The sequence below is a fragment of the Antechinus flavipes genome, chromosome 4 (assembly GCF_016432865.1).
Source record: "Antechinus flavipes isolate AdamAnt ecotype Samford, QLD, Australia chromosome 4, AdamAnt_v2, whole genome shotgun sequence".
Lineage (NCBI taxonomy): Eukaryota > Metazoa > Chordata > Mammalia > Dasyuromorphia > Dasyuridae > Antechinus > Antechinus flavipes.
Genome location: NC_067401.1, coordinates 440283090 through 440303289, shown reverse-complemented (window position 1 = coordinate 440303289; position 20200 = coordinate 440283090). Strand labels below are relative to the sequence as shown.

The 20200-nt window shown below is 35.6% G+C and overlaps 1 protein-coding gene across 11 annotated transcripts in view; it reads right to left on the bottom strand.

Moving 5' to 3' along the window:
- ADGRL2 (adhesion G protein-coupled receptor L2) overlaps positions 1 to 20200 on the bottom strand; it is a 217652-nt gene that overhangs the window by 93459 nt on the left and 103993 nt on the right. For all 11 annotated transcript variants that reach the window (XR_007953863.1, XM_051999177.1, XM_051999178.1 and 8 more), the window contains exon 3: positions 5500 to 5713. Coding sequence is in view for 10 of the 11 variants with exons in the window: in XM_051999177.1 (XP_051855137.1) it covers positions 5500 to 5713 (214 nt within the window). In the remaining variant the exon portion in view is untranslated. The remainder of the gene's footprint in view (positions 1 to 5499; positions 5714 to 20200) is intronic.

The following is a 20200-nucleotide window of genomic DNA, read 5'->3' as shown; positions in this document are numbered from 1 at the left end:
ACTAGAGAAACAAAGAAGTGATGGTGTAAATTAAATCTGCTGCTGGTTTTCAACTTAGTTTTAATAAACATCGTGTAGAAAAGGAAGCTAAAACTAGTAAAGTTCTGATTGAACTCCATTAATATGGCTGGACATGAATTTCCTTGAAAAGATATCCATCTAGGTTTATTCTGCTTGCTAAGAGAGAAAGATGATTGATTGATGAAGACTAAGTCTCTTTTTCTAACTCAGTATAATGGCGATTCCCACCTGTTCCTATTCCTGATGAACACAAAAGCTTTAACCTGTTTGTTGTTTTTCTGCCCATGTTAGAAAAGATTTTTTTAAGCAGCCTGGCAGCCCTCCCCATCCTGAGGCTTGCCATATTGGTGACAGATTTAGTATGGACACCTGAGCAGTTTCAGTCCTACTCTACTCATCAGAATTACTGAACACAAAAGAGCCTCTCAGCAAAGACTACAAGTGAGCTTCTCAACTTATTTCCATTTTAATCACTAACTGCTCCTACTATTAATAAGATCCTCTAATTTCGCACCATCTTAACCAATATTTTCTTTAAAAAATTCCTTTCATTCCTTTTTTTTTTTTAACACGTGTAACCTTTTAAGGAAATATTTTATTTGCCCCTTGAGCTTACTCTGTTTAACCAAATCCATTAAAGACAACCATATTTCTTTCTTTCTAGAGTCTGATTCAAAGTGTGTTTACAGTGGGAAAATATGATTGCTGAAATGCTGCCTTCCTAAAAAATGTATACATGTGTAAATGAAAGCTTAAGTCCATATCTGAAAGAGATTTAAGTTAGTGAGTTGTTTTTTTTTTTGAACAGATCACTCTTCAGTTAACCAGACTGAACTGAATCATATGTCAGTAACATAACTGAGAATCGACCATGCAATCATTCTATAATCCTATTTATGCAACATGAATATAGACATTTATGTACACAAATGAATTTGTTCTTCTTGGTGTGGGAATGCTGTTATACATGGCAATGTATTGGTAGGTTTCCTGTTTTTTCTTTTGCATTTTTCTGTGTAAATCTTATTACAAGTGATGGCTCATCAGGTAAGAGAGGGGTCTATCTGGAAAGGAAAAATATAGAAGAAGAATATCATGATAAGAATAGCAAATGTTTTACATGATACATTAAGGTTTGCAAAGCATTTTACAAATATCTCACTTTATCTTCACAATTCTGTGAGTTAAATGCTGTTATCCCCATTTTACGGATGAAGAAGCCAAGGCTGAGAGCAGTTAAATGACTTTCAGGAGATTATTTGGCCAGTGTCTAAAACAGTATTCAAACTCAGATAATCTCTCCGACTTCAAATCTAGGATTCAAATCTACTCTGCCACCTAGCTGCCTAAAGAAAAGGTATCAATAAATATAAGATACAAAATTATTACTTGTTTTGAATTTAACTTGGATATACCCATACATGGGACCACAAATATTTAGAGATGGAAACAGTTTGTCATGAAAACAATAACTGGTTAATTTTTTCTTGGCTGGTGCCTTATCTGTGCACCATAAGGAACAGTAATTTTCAGATAACCAGAAGTGCATTTATACTCTACGGGCAGAGGGAAGCATAACCTCAGGAAGAAGATGAACTGACTCTCCAGGCAACGAAGTGTCAGAAATAAAGTGACTTCCCTGGAAGGCAGTTCCCAGTTCAACTATTAAGGGTACTATCAAGGTGACTATTTAGTACAATATTCTTCTAAGGCAAGAAAAGAGTAATGCAGTCTAAGTCTTAAAAGAAATTCCACTGCTTAGAAAATGCTCATGTACTTTCTCACCAAATGCTACCTAGTAATACCACAAGTATTCCCAGAGAAGGAATCTAAATATCAATCTTTCCAAACAGACCCCACACTATTTGCCAAATCCCATTTTCAAAGAGACTTACTGTGTCCCAGTTGCTATATATAGCAGAGATGTGATATGGAAGGATCTTGGAATAAAATAGAAGGCACATTTCAATAATATTGTTTTCAGTGTGAGTATCACCATAAGCATTTTGTCCCTCCAAACAAAGAAAAGGACAATTTAAATATAATGGTAACATTGTAATACTTTAAAAAAAAATGTATTGGTCTGTTCTTAATGCAAGTAAAATATGCAACATTCGAAGAGAGCATTGTATACCCTTTCTTCCTGACAACCTTTTTAAATAGCCCTTTCTTCTTAAGATTACAAAGAAAAAACCACTTGCCAAGAAAGAATGTTAATAAAGTAATCCCAAGTACGTGTGGGAAAGGATGGCTCTTAAATTCTCCATAAATAACAATATTTGCCATGAGCACGCTTTGAAAATTCAACAATGAACAGAGGGGACAATGATCCTCCCACTGAAGGGCTGTCAGCCTCCCTCTCTCTCCCCCTCTATTTTTGTAGGTCTATTTGAAGTGATACACCACTAGAATAAAACGGGCCTCTTCAAAGGTCTTTTCAGACATCACTAGAATAAGACTGTTACAACCTCAGCTCCTGAAGTTTCCAACTTCTTTATTAAAAAAAAAAAAAATTAAGTACTGCTATTCTTGTCAACAAAATGTTCGAGTCCTTAATTTTTCATAATAACATGTAATCAGCAATTATACATTTCTATGATTCAGCACTTATAAAGTAGGTTTTCTTAAGCTCTGTGTGGAAATACCCACTTGAGTACTTAAGTAGATATTTTGGAAACAGGTACATAGATGAAAGATAGTATGTGCACCTGCATAATGTCACAGAATATCAATGCTAAATAAAAGTCCAAGCCCTGTACTGTCAAAAGACAAAGAAGGACGATGTGGGAAGACAACGAAATGAATTACAACACCCATAGATTTACTGTAGTAATGCATATGTCTCCATCAAAACATGCTTCCCTGGGTACAACTTTCTAGAGTTCCCGATTATGTCTCAAGCACAAAATATAAAAATGGGACTTCAGAGGAAGAAACCATACAATAAATGATAGAACGAAATGTTCATCTGCCTAACTTATTTCCCCTAGCTCTAGAACTAACCCTTGACGGGAACAGAATTATCCATTCCTAAGAAAAGACAATGGCCTAGAGTAATTTAGAGATTTTTTTCTCAACTTGAAAGGGAACCAAAGGCACAGGGAGCTTTAAAGAAATAGAAGTGATGAAAACTGTCCCATCATCAATTTCAGGACAAAACACCCTTTACTTCAAGTGCTTGCCTCATTATATCTCTAAAATTTCAAAAGTCTTCAACTTGAGGACATTTCAAAAGTCTTCAACTTGAGGACATTCTATCCACAAATTAAATAGCTGGTTCAAGCCCTTTAATAAAATATATGGGTATGTGAGGAGGAATACTATTTACTAATATTTGTATTTTAACTTCTTTGTAATTGTATTGGACTAGCTAACAATTATCATTAGAGACTGATTGCAAATATACCAATAATAATTCTGAAAAAAATTTTTTATTAAAATCACTTGTATGCTACTTAATGCAATCAACTGAATAGATCTTTAAAGATAAAATGCCTTTAAATAATTCTCAATATAGTTTTATGTTTCTTAATATTTGTACCTCACTGTCCTCTACGGAAGGACCTTTGCCAGACCTAAATTCTGGTTTTCTTTTTTATTTTTCTTTTTTCATGGTTTCATTCACAGAGGATATTCCTCATGTGGACTCCCATTACCAAGGTAGATAGAAGCTATTCTGAAACCTAGGCTTAGGCAATTGTTTAAGTCATTGAGGAGCTTAGTTAAGTGCCACAAAGTCAGGGGAAGGACCTGAGAGAAGCCCATTTGGTCTACATTTGTGAAAAAGGCTCCCTTGTACATCACAACTGATAAATGCCTTATCCAGCCTATATCACAATTGGGAACTAAAACTAAGTCTTGCTTATTAGAGGTGTCTACTGAACAACCTGCCTCTCAAATACACCTCTTACCTGGCAAAAATAAAATAAAACAAAGAAAAAGAAAAAGAAAAACAAGACCATCAAAAAAAAAAAAAACAAAAAAAACAAAAAAACAAAAAAACATTGATTTTGTTAGAAAAATCTTTAAAGGAACCTCAGGCACTATCTATTCCAATTTTTAACTAAGAAAGATTTTTCTCTATAAAACACCTGACAAGTGAACTTCTAAACTTTACTTACATACCTCAAATGAGAGGAAATGCACAATCTTCCAAGGCAACCTATTACACTTTACTAAAGTTAGTTATAAGGCATCTTAACTTCAGGCGGAAAAGAGTCAATTATTGATTAGCTCAGTGGCTCAGACCCCTTTATATTCTTAAAAATTACTGAGTATCCTCCCTTCCCAAAAAGCTTTCATTTATGTGGGCAATATCTATTGAATATACTATTTTGAAAACATAAATATCAATATTATTATAAAAAATTGTTTTTATATCTCAGGACTCCTGAAAAAGTCATGCTTTCATAAAGGGTGGATTAGATTGATAGAGGCCAGGTCAATTATAAAAAATACTCAGAAACTACTTATACATACAGCAACTACATAAACACAATGTTTATATACTTCCACTTTATAAAAGACAAAGTGATTCTACAAATAAAAGAAATTCTCTTTGCTTTTTTTTTCCACTTCTGCAAAATAAGAAAACTCTTTTCGTGGATATTTTACCTCTATTTTTACTAATCTAGAGAGAAATGAGAATATTTGGAAAAACCAAATTTATGAGAAAAATCATAAATCTATTTTGGGATGGATGCACAGGTGGGGGCAGGTGGGAAGAGAAGCCCTTAAACCTGTGATTGAAATTCTCTCCTCTAACAATTTTAATTATTCAAAATATGAAATCTTTCCCACAAATGAGATGAGTAAAAACATAATTTAGAAGAGAAATAGTAGGATAGAAAAAAAAATTTACATATTAATGACAAAAATCTGACACCCAAAATATTACTGAAATCACGGGTCTGGAAAAATAAACAAAAAGCCCAACATATATACAAAACATTTTTACAAATGTAAAAGCCCAAGAAACATTCCCTAGATAGTGGTAGGATATGACATTTTCACACTATAGACCACAAGAAAACATTCTCCACATTAACTAATGGGAAGAAATGAGCAAAATGATACAACTCTGAGGTTTCACTAGGCTTTTATTCCCATGAGGCAATTATCAAAGATGATAAACAATGGGAATGTTGTGAGAACATAGACACAGTGATACAATGTTGATGGAGTTGTGAACTGATCCAAACATTTGGGATGTAAATTTGGAATTACACCCCAAAAAACCATTAAACTGTCTATATTGTCTCTCTCACTCGGTGCGTGTGACTTTCCCATATTTATGTCAGAGGTTAGATTTTTTACCTCAGTCTTTCCGGGCATTAAGACTGGTTTTCTGTCCACTGCCACATACCAACTTTTCATAAATATAAAATGTGGGCAGTGGTTTGGGTCTACCTAGAGATCAGAATCATTTTTCCTACATTTTGGCCAGTAAATAGGCACAGAACATGCACAAATTTTTACCTTTGTGTCATAATTTTGAAGGCATCTGGGAGGTAGCAATCTGTATTCTCCATCTGGAAGGGGTCTGCATCACAAATCTTATCATCTGTTCGTCCATAGTTAGCACTTTCAATCATGATGACATCACTTCCTGGACATCGGAGGTCGATGGAGTAACCTTCACAGGACAATTCTCGTCTAACTAATCCAAATGGCAGTGCTGCACGGCTGAAACCTAAATAAAAAAGAGAGAAGATTTAATAAATATTCACTGATGGGAAAGAAAAAATTGACATACAATTTTCAAGTGGTTTGTACTAATGCTACATGGTAGCTCTCAAACAATTAGAAATTACTTATAAAATATAGATTTGCTTTGGAAATAATAACAGTGATAGTTATATAGTAAAGTATTTGAAGTTCAGTAAATATTTTAACTCATTTAAGTCACACAACAATCCTGTAAGACGGATTTATATATAGTAATATAATAACCCTCCAGCAATAAAGTATTATTATCCCCACTTTACAAATGAGAAAACTGGGGCTCAGAAAGGTTGGAACTTGCCCAAGTTCACATAGTAGTGAGTATGAGAGACTGAATTTTGAAATCAGGCCAACCCCTTTACCCATTAGGAATCTATTATCATTATTATTAATAATAATTATAAATAAGACTTTGTGGGGTAGCATGATGTTTCTGTAAAAGCAATCAATTTCAAAGTTAGCAAATACAAGTAATAATAATAGTTAACATACATAGGTCTTGACAGTCTTCAAGCAAGTTGTACACATTCAGTTTGTCCCAGAAGTCTTAGTATAATTTTAATCTGTTAAATTTAAGACTAAGACTTTTGGGACACTGTATTATCTCATATGGTCCACAACTTGATCTTGAAAGGGCTGTTATTAACCTCATTTTTTAGATGAGAAAATTTCAGACTGAAAAAAGGTTAAAATGACTTATGCTAGATAATAGCTGTGTGCACATTTGAATTCAAGTTTGTGTCAGCACAACATTCTACCTTCCTTAGAGGCTAGGACAAGACAGAGAAACCACTTTATTCAAGTTTATTAGAAATAATTATATTTAATATGCTCAATATTAAAGGAGCAGAGGGACAGTTTTCAAATGCAGTTATTTTACCTCATAAGATACATAATGCTATGTAACTATGACATCTGGTACAGAAAAGTATGTAATGTATACAAACCGCACATAAAATATTTAATATATTAGCCACCTACATTATCAGCAAAAAAAAAAGTCCCTTCACTTTTATTTATAAATGATACATGTATGCATGTACATTATATGTATGTGTATATAGATCTATGTGTACATGTTCTCTCTCTCTCTCTCTCTCTCTCTCTCTCTCTCTCTCTCTCTCTCTCTCTCTCTCTCTCTCTCTCTCTCTCTCTCTCTCCAATAAATCCACTTAGGATGCAATGCAAAATGGATCAAAAGGAGTCATGTCAATTTGGTCTAAATGGCACCACTTTGGAGAACATACTAAGAATCAGAGTCCTGGACTCACACAAACCTTTGGTGTTTAATATTAGTATGACCACGTCATCAAGTCTCACTTGGCAATAGTTTCCTCATATATGAAATGAGGGGCTCTGACTAGACTCTCAGGACTTTTTAAACTTTTCCCATTCACATCCCCTTTTCATCTGAGAAATTTTTACATGACCCTGAGTGTATAAGCATATGAAGTAAGTATACAAATCAAACATTTACTGATAATAAATCATAACTTTGTGACCCTCACATTCAGATACAAGATCCCAATATGATCACAGCCCACAGTTTAAGAAGTTGGGGACTAGATGATCTTTAAAAATCACTTCCAGTTTCACACCTACGATGCTAGCCATTAAAAATGGCTTTGTAATGCTTTAAATAGTAATATTAAAAATGTGTTTTATCCTTGAGGCAATGAAGCTAAAACCAGGTCAAAGTACCAGCTTAAACATAACTTCCCTGTATTAATATTATTGAAAAATTATATTTTACTTCTAAATTAACATGTAAATGCATCATCTATGCTTCTTCACATGTTATTCTCTCCTTAACAATAAGATCCCTGAAATAGAGATTGAGTTTTTGTTTTGGTTGTTGCTGGGTAGGAAAAAGAGTTTTTCTTTTTTTGGGGGGTTGACTTTGCATTCCTAGTTTCTAGTAAAGTGCCTGGCATTCAGGAGGTACTTAATAAATGCTTACTTGATTGGACTGTTCCTTGTTAAGAGAAAAACTTGGGCTCATCAAACTGAGAACAAACAAACAAAAAAATCACAACCTAAATTGAGTAATAGGATGTTAAGTAACCATTGGAAATGGTCAATGCTTACCCTAAACATCCTGAAAAACAAATTGAAACAGCAAGAATAGAAGCTGTGCAGGAGGCACTGAGATTTGTGGGTAACATTTACAGCCAGCAGAATGTTTACATTGTTTAAATAATACATTATGCTTTAAATATGCAAGCTTCCCTTGATGAAGTACAGCAGTATCCTAACGTCTCCAACTGTGTCAATAATCAGTGAATTATGCCTACCTATTCAAACCAGAACATACTATGAAGATTTTGTTTAGGTTGTTGTCTGTCATGAGGCTATAAGGATTAAAATCCTTCAGTTTATGCTGAGGAAAGTTGGTATATAAGAAAACAAACAAAATCTCCACAATAAAAATAAAGAACCTTAAATTACGACAGAAAAAAAAATCTTTTAGAAGAGTCTGAATTTTCTACTAAAAACTTTCATTTAATTCCTTCTCTTTCACAGGAAAATCAGGCATAGATGGGGTAAAATGTGCCTTGTTGATTAAAAAATAAAAAGTAACTAAGAGTAAGGAAAAGTGATATTCAAAAATGACTTTAGACATTTTACAAGCTGTATGACCATTGAAGACAACAACTATCTTGTATCTTACAGAAAATGTCTAGGATTTATGTTCGAAATTATTTAGTTTCAACCTTGCAATCTGCGATGATGAAATGAATTATAATCCACAACAGCCTTACCACCCCACCTCACTTTCTCTCTCTCTCCCTTTTCTCCCTCATCCCTTAGTCACACAGTTCCTTAGAATATCTACGTATAAATCACATTAGTCCTCTGCAATTCTGAACCATGGGAACAAGTTACAGAGGGAAGACTATATCCCGCTTTCTCAGTCACTACTTAAACCTGGTTTCTGTCTTTATGAGGACATCCAGTACATAGCTGATTGCTCAGTCAGATGACTGCCATTACCAGAACAAGTTTCTTCTCGAGGGCACACCGAAGGTATCAGCACCTATGGGGTCCTGATATGAAAAGGCAGGAGCTGACACAGCCAAAGGAAACAACAAAAGGCGAGGTGGCAAAGCTTTTGACACATTAAATGCAAAGCTATACAGATATACCCAAAGGGCCCTCCTCCCCAAATCAGAAGTCTAACTATATGATCACTCACAATGGCATTTGCCCTAAACAAAATTTGTCATCTGTTTCTATTTCAACAAGGTGGGGTGGGGGTAGGAGGAGAGAATCATAAGCATCCCAAATAGGCAATGCAATCGAATCCATCTCACAACCCTGACAATCGAAGAAAGAACTGGTGGGATGCCCTATGAGCAAAAAAATCAATATTGTCAGTTTATGCTGTGCAAATTCAAATACTGCCAAAGAGCAGTGCTTAGGGTAAAAAAATCAACTCTTTTGCTCTATTTTTTTCCCTTTCTCAACAAATGATTTTGAAAAGACAACTTTTTTTTTTCCCTAAGCTATAAAATGTCAAGCAATAACTACTCCCCATGCTTTAGGCAAGTGATTGGAATAAATACCTCTTGGCAACAGGTGCAATGACTTAGGCCTGAAAAAACACTTTCGCATTCATAAGATAACTCTTAATAAGCAGATGCAGCAATGCTACAGGATGGAAATCTGAAAGGCATGCATCTGAATGCCTGGCTTGGGCTTCATTTCAGAGCTTTTCAGAAATGAATACACTTGCCCGGTTGATAATTACTGTTGTCAGTAGCAACTTCATGCTAACTGATGGAGTTTCAAACATCCCCTTCTGAGTCAGAATGGGGTCCACTATTCAGTCCACTGTTCTTATATTACTCTAAGAGTACCTTCTTCATTAGGTTGCCAGTTGAAAACAATACCCAACTTTTCTTCTGTTGTTTTTGACTAATTGTTTCCAGCTGCACCCAGTCATGAATACCACTGCCCATGCTGTCTATGGTCCAAGCTGGTGCTGTGCACGCTGATTACCGAGGACCTCCATGATACCCAAGCTGTGACTTCAAGTACAGGCTGAGAATTAAGTCAAGCAAGAGTCTATTACTACCTCTGACATATGCTATCTGATTCATTCCTGTTTATATATGTTAATCAGATTTCTTTCCTAAAATGGAGATGAGGAAAATGCTTAATAAGAAGAACATGGTTTTCCCCATGCTCTGAGCACTCCACTTACAAACAAACTTCCCAGGAAACATTTCTATTTTTCATGTTTTACTTATTAAGATTTGGAATTGAAAAGTGAATTTTCATTAAACCTAAAACAATAAAAGAAACTAGCTCACTGGTACATAATTTTGAAGATTTCAAATACTTCCAAAAATCCACATTTCTTAGGGCTGCTGAGTAAAATTTACAAAATTAGGTATGTTAAATATCCTTGTATCTCTGTCAATCTATTGTAAGGATAAAGAGTTTAAGTGAAAAGTAATAACTGTGCCAAAGTAAACTTTGTGAATTCTGCAAAATGTTAGAAAGAAAATTTATTTTACATATGCCACGTTCTGCCCCATTTACCACCCGGTTGTTTTACTTTACTAGCTTAGTTCTATTTAAGAAATCACTTGTCTTTAAAGGATAATAACTCAAATTAATCAAACTGCAAAGAGCCTAATATTCTTTCGTGCCCACTAGCACATAATTCTTTAAAACTGTCATTATCTAAGAGAGCGAACAAATTCTGACACATAGAGACAAAGAAACTACTTCTACTGTCTAACTTACTTCTGCACAGAAAAAGAAAAGCAGAAAGTATGATTTGTTAGGCAATGCAATGGCAATCTCGATGCAGAAGTGCTTGTGCACATAAACTTGAGATATCGTTCTTATAGAAATACTAGACTTGTTTCAAAAGAAATAAACCACCTTATTTAACACATTTAACGCATCCTAATGTTAATTTGATTCTTAATGGAATATTTAAGAGAAAAAAGATACTTTAAAAAAGCATACTGCTTAGTTTTACCTTTTGCTTTCATTTGTCATAGTCAAGTACCAATGTAAAATGCAAAGATATGGGTAGATGAAAAAATTAGCTCATTCCTAAATCACACTTTTGAAATGAATGAATGAATACTGAATAGCAGTAAAGTCCAAGTCCCACAAACATCCAGAAAATGCCAAATACTTTGAATTTTGTTTTTTTTTTTAAATCTAAGACTAAAACAACAATCCCATATAGTCAAAGAATACCATTAACTGAAAATTGTTGAAAATTATACCTAAGTTTCAGAATTGTCTTTAAGAAGTTATACAGAAAATCTTTCTAATTCTGTGATCCCCCACAGGGTAATAAAGTGGGCCGAAAACCCTGATCATTACACACCATTAAGTACAGAAAAGCAAGCCATTTCCCACCTGCATTCTCCTAACTCCACACTCTAAAAGAAAAAAACCTCTCCAAAATATCTGCAATTGTTATCACATTTAACAGCTACAAACCCTAAGATAGGTGCAATTTAAATGTTGCAATAAAATATTGCTGATGTGCTACTGAACTGTAGCTTTGAATAGGAAAACCATCTTGGTTTACACATCTAACTAAAAAAGTCAAGAGCACAGGGTGGATTCTCTCTGATCCTACTGGGATTTGAGGATCATAGAACAAAAATTCATACCCTTCTGTAACACTGTTAATCAGTTCCACAAAAAGTCAAAACTGAAGGAGGAAAGTTTACAGCAGCAGTATGTGATGCAAATGGAAGGTTTGTTCCTGGCAGTCGACATTTTTAAAAGCTCTATGGAGCCTGAGGTTTTTAACTGGACTGGACTGATGGTATATTTTACCAGGCTTGACACACAAAGGACAAAAGGGGTGGGGGAAAGAGTTCTTTCCTCCTCAGAAGCCTTGGTTCAGAGTAATAGAGTAGGGGGAAAAAAAAAAAAAGCCAAGTAAAAATTCACCTCCCCCTTAATGCTCCATTTTACAAATATTAATTAAAATTCTCCAGAAATACAGCATAATTTTCCCAAAAGAAAAGAATCCAATCTGGATCTCACAGATACCCAGCGGGTTGGTCAAGAACTGCTTGGGGAAGAGGAAAGAGAAATAGAAAAGAACTTGGGTGATTCTTGCAGATTCAGGAGCCAAATTCTTAGGATACTATTACTAGAAGCCAGAGGCATATTTTATAGAAATTTGTATTCATCTTTCAGAAGTTTTCTAGAAAAATCTTCCAAAGAGAAGACTATTCAAATTGGGCCCCTGGAGGTGGTTTGGACTGATCTTAGGGGCTAAAGGACTTTTATTAAAAAAAAAAAAAGCACTTTAAGTAATTCATCTAAACAGTAGTTTATAGGTATACACTCAAAGGTGTGCAAAATGATTTATATACATTTTAATTTCATTATAACAAAAATGTTTTAGGATGGCTGCTATTTTTATCCCCATTTTATAAATGAAGAAACTGAGCCAATTACCTAAAATGAACTTAAAAAAAAAAAAAAAAAAAACTCTTAAAAAGTCAGGGAGAAGGAAAAACAAGCTATCCGAAATATAGTCTGTGAACAAAGGTAAAGGTGGCTTCCAATCAGCCTCCATCCTCCCCTAACTTCCCCTTCCCCCCAAAATAAAAGTTTTTTTCAGGTAAAGGAAATTCATTATTAAGGGAGAGCCTGGGCCTAAGATTTTATTACTTCATAGAGAACTCCCAGTGTTGACATTCCCACTATCAAAGCATATTTCCATAAATCCAGGGCTTTTAAATCAGAAAATTAGCCCTTAAATGATGTTGCTCCTCTATGCATACAAATGTGGTCTATACATATAAATAAATGCTTGCTGAATGGCTGTATGGTATAAATAATTTTGACTAGGAAGCTACTGCACCTGCCTTAGGGCAAAAGACCTGAGTTCAAGTCCCACTTTGGACAAGTCAATCACTTAGTTTCTGAGTGCTTTTCCAACTGTTAAGGTGCAATGCTGAAAAACATTCCTTAAAGTGAGCTTCTTAACCCATTAACAATGAAATCACAGATCCAGTTTCTAAAAATACTTACATACTGAGTCCGATATCCATTCTTCATATTGATAGTGGGCACCCTTTTGAGTAAATCCCAATACAAATCAGCAACTGTCAGGTTAGAGCTTTCTCTCTTTTAATTATTTCTCATTTATTTTATATATTTATTGCTTGCTCAGCATATGTTAGTTTCCCTTTTAGATCAGAAATTCTATAAGGACAGGGGACTGTCTTTGAATTCTTTTTGTATCCTCTGAGTTCGGAATATAGTGTCTGACACTTTTTTTAAAGTGTATTGAATTGAATCGCATTGAATAATTGAACCCAATCATCCAGTTCACAGAACCAGTGCTCTATCCACTATGCCCCCATGGCTTCTCTCCCAAAAATATTTACATCCTGACTGACATGTGAGCAAAGCAAACAAACAAAATAAAATCTCATTCCATCCAGCTCCAAGCATCATCATTGTAGACTGAAGTATTATGTTCCAGTATCAATCTCAAAAAGTTCTTTCCTTCAGCTCAGGGGATTTTTAAAGGTATATTTACACAAATAAACACACCAAGAAATACACCCTTGTCAAATTGTGAAATCCTAACCCCACTGTTTACTAAAGAAAATGCTCCTCCTTTCCCCTCCAAGCCCCTTCGTATTTGCTCTGAGGAGGAGCCAACCAGCAGCAGCTCACAAAAGCTGGGAGGCTTCTTCACCTGGCAGGTGATTCGGGCCCACCTCAGCTGGGGAAAGGATTCCATTCCTTCTAGTCACAGCCTTAGTGTCTGAGGCATAAAACTAATTAGGGGTGGAGACCTCATTTAAATTATTCCCCAGGCACCTCTCCCAAATCCAAGAAGGTCAAAACATGGCTTCCCAGGCATTCTGTTAAAGTCTAGTTGTTCTTAAAAAGAACCATAAAGTAAAAAAGCAATTCACTGATGGATGCATGGATGGAAGGAAGGAAGGAAGGAAGGAAGGAAGGAAGGAAGGAAGGAAGGAAGGAAGGAAGGAAGGAAGGAAGGAAGAAGGAAGGAAGGAAGGAAGGAAGGAAGAAGGAAGGAAGGAAGGAAGGAAGAAGGAAGGAAGGAAGGAAAAAAAGGAAGGCAGAGGAGAGGAAGGGAGGAAGGAGAGAGGGGAAGGGAGAAAAGAGGGAGGGAAGAAGGAGGGAGGGAGGAGGAGGAAGAGAAGGAGGAAAAAAATATTAAGGAGTATGTTATCAAGTTCAGTCTTATATAGAATATGGATGGGATAATTCCCAAGTGGTGAGTTTCCAGAGAAAATAATGGTCTCTGAAGGGTGGGAAGGCAGCTGTTTCTTCCATCCATTGAATTCTGGGGCCTCCCCACTGAAGGTATCTACCTAGAAGGGTGCCAATTAATAGGGACTCCATTGCTTATTTGAGTTAACAACATTGAAACTACCCTGAAACCACCCACTCATTTCTCTCAACCAAATGGCAATCCAAAGGTAATGACATTCAAACACTGCTGATTCAAAACCAGTGACCTAGAAAGGGGAAGTTCTAAACCCCCCCATACCAATTCCCAGGGCACATAAGGCTCTTTGCATTTTCACTTCAGGTTTCATGGGGAATCCAAACTGAAACTCAACAGCAATTCAGTGCTTGATTGGCTTTTTTTCCCCTCCGAAAAGGGAAATTCTCCTCTTTCCACACCTCAAAAGATATGAAGGATTTGGGAACGTCTGTTAGCTCGAGCTGTCGTCTGCATTCCTGCAAACTGGGAGGGGGGGGGGCAGGGAGAGAGGGGAAGAGAGGGGAGAAAAGGTTGCATGGATCTTTTCCACCAGCCCTTACATGTCAGAGGTGAGGTTTGAACCCAGTTCTGCCTCAAAGGTCAGCTCTTTTGCCACTTCTTTGTTTTTCTGTTCCCTCCTTCTCTCCTCTTACCATCTCTTTCCCTTTCCCTTTAATTCCTTTGTTTGCCAGGTCTCCACACAGATTTAGTTGGGTTATTTTTGAAGAGGACTAAGAAGGCTTTTCTAATAAAATCCAATCATGACTGGTTTATACTGACCCTAAAACTCTTGTCTCACAAGCTAACTGATAATTCAATGTAACTTAATAAATGTTAAGCTCCTTCCATTTGTATCGTACTTGATACCTATTTAAGTGCTTAATGTTTGAGTTATCAAGATTAGAGTTAATATAGTTCTTAATCTGTATGAGATACTATGATAAATAGTTTAACAAATATATCATTTGATACTTGTATGAATGATGTATTACTTTCAATAAAGACACTCTCAATCAAAAACAACAACAACAACAACAACAAAATGATTAGAGAGAGAAAAGCCAAGTCAGAGGAACACAGACTGAACATGGGGAGGGAGCCTCAGATTTGAGTCTACTTCACATAAACCCACTTTAGGACCCAAACAGATTTTGAATGCCAGTAGTTTGTGGCCCTAGGGGATGGTGCATGATGCTGGGTCTGGGAGTTCTGGGCTGCAGGAGCACTACAGCTGATCAAAGTTCACACCATGTCCACATTTACTATGGTGAAGCTAGTCCCTGGGATCAGAAAAATTTAGTAGGTATCCACCAAGGGGCGAGCAGACCCACGATGAAAAAAAAAAGAATTCAGAGCTTTCAAGTCCAACAGTACTGGTATCTCCATATAATTTCCAGCACAGAAGAGACAAGAGACAAGACCAGTTTCTCCTTCCTCCCCTCCAAAAAGAGAAAGAAGGGATTTTATCATTCTTGCCACTTGTTTGCCCAGTTATCTAGCATAGCGCTGGCTCTTAGAGCTGGGATTTATAGTAAATACTTGTTGATTGAATGATGGCTTGCTTGAATTCACAAAGGGAAACCACAAAGAGTAATTTGTACCCTTATGCTGATTGTAGGTTTAATGCATCATCCTGTCTCCTTAAAAGTAGAAAACATGGGGTGAAGTCCCTGCCCTCAAGCTGCTGATAGAATTATGTATATATCACCAAATAATGCATAACATAACTTTAGGATCCTAAAAGTGAGGGGAGCTGAAGGCAGCATTCCAGGGTTTGTAAAGTTTAGGGCAGAGAAAAGCCAACAGGAAAAAGAATTTGCTTTCATCTGGACAGAACATATATGAAAGGTTTTTTTGGAGGGGAAAAAAAGTTTAAAATATTTTCCTCTGAATGACAACATTAAAGCTCATAGATAACACTTTGACTTTTTCACTCAATCATCATGAGATCTTCCAGTAGCTTACTGCTAACAGTTTTAGCACTGCATTCTCCCTAACAGATCATTAATAAAAATAGTGAATCAAACTGATTCTGGTTTTGATCACTAGGGGATTTGTCTGTTTACACTTCTCCAGCCAGAGAAACCCTCATTTTTTCCCCATTCTATCCCATCCTTTCCTATTCTTACTCCATTTCCCTAATTAGGACAATAAAACCTCTCATTCCGTGGCCCCCTTCAACTTCCAATACAAGGCAGCCCTAATGTTTGAAAAAAACTTTCAAACTTTTCTGAAAATATAACTATCTTAAGGATCAATTAGCTGTAAAAGAAAAACGGAGTCAGGATAAAGAGGAATAGAGTTCTAGGATTGTGTCCTATTTTTTAAATAACTGTATGATCATAGTATTTGTAGCTTAAGGTTAGATCTTTAAACTATTTTTCATTTAAATCCTTGTTGAAAAGCAAATGTATTAGTCCACTTTAATTCCAGCATCCCTGAAACAAGTATTTCTTTGGTGATTGAGTCATCATTCTAAACATCCATTTTTGTGCAATAATTTAGATGTAAGCATCAAAAAGCCTAAAATTAGTCTGCAAGGAACCAAGGGCATACTCTGTAAGTAGCTTTTAAGATTAAATTAGTTAGGTCTAGAACATCCTGTCCACTTAATGGCTATTTATTCTGACTTTGACCTTCTTCAAAAGATAAGCTCTAAGTAGAAATATCTACCTTCTAAGAAAAGACTAAAGCAAATAATTCTTTTAATCTTTAGCTCATCTCATTGAACATCACCATGTTTCCCATAATCCTACTGATCCTCCACTTAGCTTCTTGCATTTTTTAATAAAAAATATTTTAGAATAAAATAAAGCATAGAAATACTTTGCAGAGTATTTCTTAAAATAATTATTGCCAGAGTGATTTCCAGTTGACAAGTGACCTGATATACCTGTTTGCCTTTCCTCTTTCTTTCCTTTAGTTTGGCAATCTTGCCAAAGTTAGTATCTTTTTACAGGTTTCAAATGATCCATAGTGGAGTTCACTCTGAATGCCATTTTTAAACCTGCCACTTGGATTTCCCTAGGGTTTCAGCAAAGTGTTTTAAATAAGTCCTCAACTTTATTGGATTTACTTGTTTTTTTAAAATTACTTTCCCATTATATTCTATTTCTTAAATAAAGACCACAACACCAAATACTAATAGTGGGGGGAGGAGGAAATGTATCTATCAATAATAAGGAATCTCTAAACTGGAAGGGCCTCAGAGGCAATCAAGCCCAAACTATTCCTGAACGAGAATCTTCTCTTCACCCTACACAGGTGTCAACCAGGTGTCAAACCAGCCTTTGCTTGAAGTTTTCCAGTGAGGAGGTACCCAGCACCTTTCTAAGGTGGCCCATTCCACTCTGAATAGCTCTTATTTTTTAGTTAAGTTTTTCCTTAAAAATCAAGCTAATATTCGTCTCTCTTCAAGCCTCTTTTCCAGGCAAAACTTTCCCAGTTCCTTTAACCAATCCTCGCATGCCATGAACTTGAGAGTCTTCCTATTATCTCAGTTGTCCATTCTGAAATGCTACACTCCCCCTCCAACTGTCCAAGACAAAACTAACATCTTTGTCTTCCTGGGCACTATGACTATTAATACTGCTAAAGATTGCACTACATTTTGAGCCGGCAGTCCAGTAAAACCCGTGTTTACTGCTTGCAAGGTATGTGTCCACTAACTCTACGGTACAGGTATTTATCTTTGTCAAGAGAATATTAAAAACATCCAAGTGAAATTTGCCTGTGGGAGGGGGGGACAGAAAAAGTAATAAGATGATTGATGTTCTCTCACTAGCACCTCTCATAGGCAAAATAAAAACTAAACTTCTCTTCTGGATGAAAAAAAGTTAAAAAAAAAAAAAAACTGTTTGCATAATGAGAGCCCAGAAATTCTATTCAGATCTTTATTATATTTTCTTTAGGAGTTAGAAAAAGAAAAACTGATTAGGAAGGATAATTTTATTTAAAAGACTTTTCTAAGGCAACAATCTATTCTCAAAACAGTATATGAAACAGATAGATACAATCCATGGAGTCTATTCAATTTGCTTTATTTCAAGTCAAGTCAACATGCATTTATTAAAGGCCTTTGATGTGCCATATACTATGGTAAGCATTAGGGATTAGAAGGATTCTATACTTTCTGGATCAACACATACACAGTGAACAGAAGAGTTTCATATTATCGCCACTATATCTTTGCCCATTATCTTAAACTCTTTTTAACTTACCATCACCACCAACACACTGTTGAATAACTTCAAGGTCTGCAAGCCAAGGAATCAACTGGGTTGCAATAAGAAAACTCTCTGTTTCACTAGCAGAAAAAGATTCACATTATTTGACTGACCTTTACCGCACATTGTGATAGCTAGACCATAGATCCCTCTTTAAAGCAGACATGTATTTTTATGTTCCTCTAACCAACACCCTCAATTTTAAAGTTAAAAAAAGCTGAGTAGAAGTAACACAAAAGTAATGTGATTTGTCCCAAACTCATACAAATAAAATGTGGCAACATCAGAATTTTAATTCTCAGTCTTTTAGTTCAAAACCCAGCATACTCTTTCTTTATTGGGAACCATGTGGATGAGCTCCCTGCTCTTTTGCAAAGCTCTAATTATTAGAAAGGTTTTCTTTCCTTGGAAGAAACATCTGCTTTTCTCAACAACTTTCACCCAGTGTTCTTAACTCTTTTGCCCTCTGGGGCCAAGCAAGACAAGTCTAAACCTATTTCTACATCAGAGTTCTTCAAATAATTGAAAACAGTTATGTTCACACACACACAGCCCCTCCCCTATTCCTACCCCAGACTTCTCTTCTTCAGGCTAAAAAACAGGGCCAAATGAATGAATGAATGCTCCACCTGAAGAGAAGATGCTGATTTTGATCTTGTCTCTAATCTTGCCTAAAACATATGATCTTGTGGTCTCAGTTTCAGCATTAAGAAATGGCCTTAATGACCTCAAAAAACTTTCATTCCTCAAACCTATCCAAAGTGTCACTCTTATGAAATTACCTTGAGGCCCTTCTCTGTCCAGGTTGACTTTCTCTAGAAATAAATGTTTTCCAGCTAATCAATGTTTCCACAGATCAATTGTCCATTTGCCAGTCAATCAATAAACATTTATTAAGCACCTACTGTGTATCAGGCATAGTGCTAGGTATTGGTTATATAAAAACAGCACAAGACAGTCTCGGCTCTCAAGGAACTCACAGTCCAAAGGAGGAAATAATACATAAACAATAATATATACACAATGCACTTGAAAGAAGTCATGTAAGCCACACATTTCACATATTCAATTGGACTGTAATATCTGAGGGCAAAGACTAGGTCTTATATATCGGTCCATCTCATAATATCTAGTTATCTTGCACATGGCAGGAAATTAGATAGGGTATTAACTGAATGGATGACAATGCCTTACATAATTACTATGTAGTGAAATACAAAATGAATAGCCTCTTATTATCAACACTAGAATGAAGATTATGCATTATTTCTGTTTCTTTAGACAATTATGGCTGTCTACAAAATGTCACAATAAAAAATAAGTAGAAGAAAAAAAACATGAAAATAGTTTAGATCAAATCAACATATCAGCTGTGCTGTTTATTTATCGATGATTATTTTGATGTTATATAGACATCTCATTCCCTGAGTAATGGAGCAATCTGATTTAGTTTGATCACATTCTCAGTTTGTATTAAATAGGAAAAGATATTTTGAACATTTGCTTATGAAAACAGCAACGAATGAAATGACTAGTTATATTATAAAAAGTTTCTTTACTTCAAATAATAATTGGTTATTTCTTATAAATGATCTATCTTCCTAGAGTCTTGTTGTTAAAAAGAAATGTAGATACTTGGTAGTAAGAAATAAATGTAGGGTTGGAATAGGATGGGATGGGGACCATATTTCTCATTTCACTGATATTATGAGCTCCTGGTAAAGAAATTCTTCAACTAGGGCATAGGGGCAGGTGGAGCTTTTGAGTTGCCTAGAATATTCAGATGTTACGTGCCTTGTTAAGGGTAAAAGAGCCTCTATACTAGTGGGAGGATTTAAAGGTCGTCCATGGACCCTGAAGCTCTCTTTCCATTCTGCAATACTGCCTCACTGAAAGTGGTAATTGCCCTCTTACTATTAATCGAAAAGTTGTAATAAACTAAAGATCTATAATAGGAAATTTAAAGATGACTTTTAAAAAA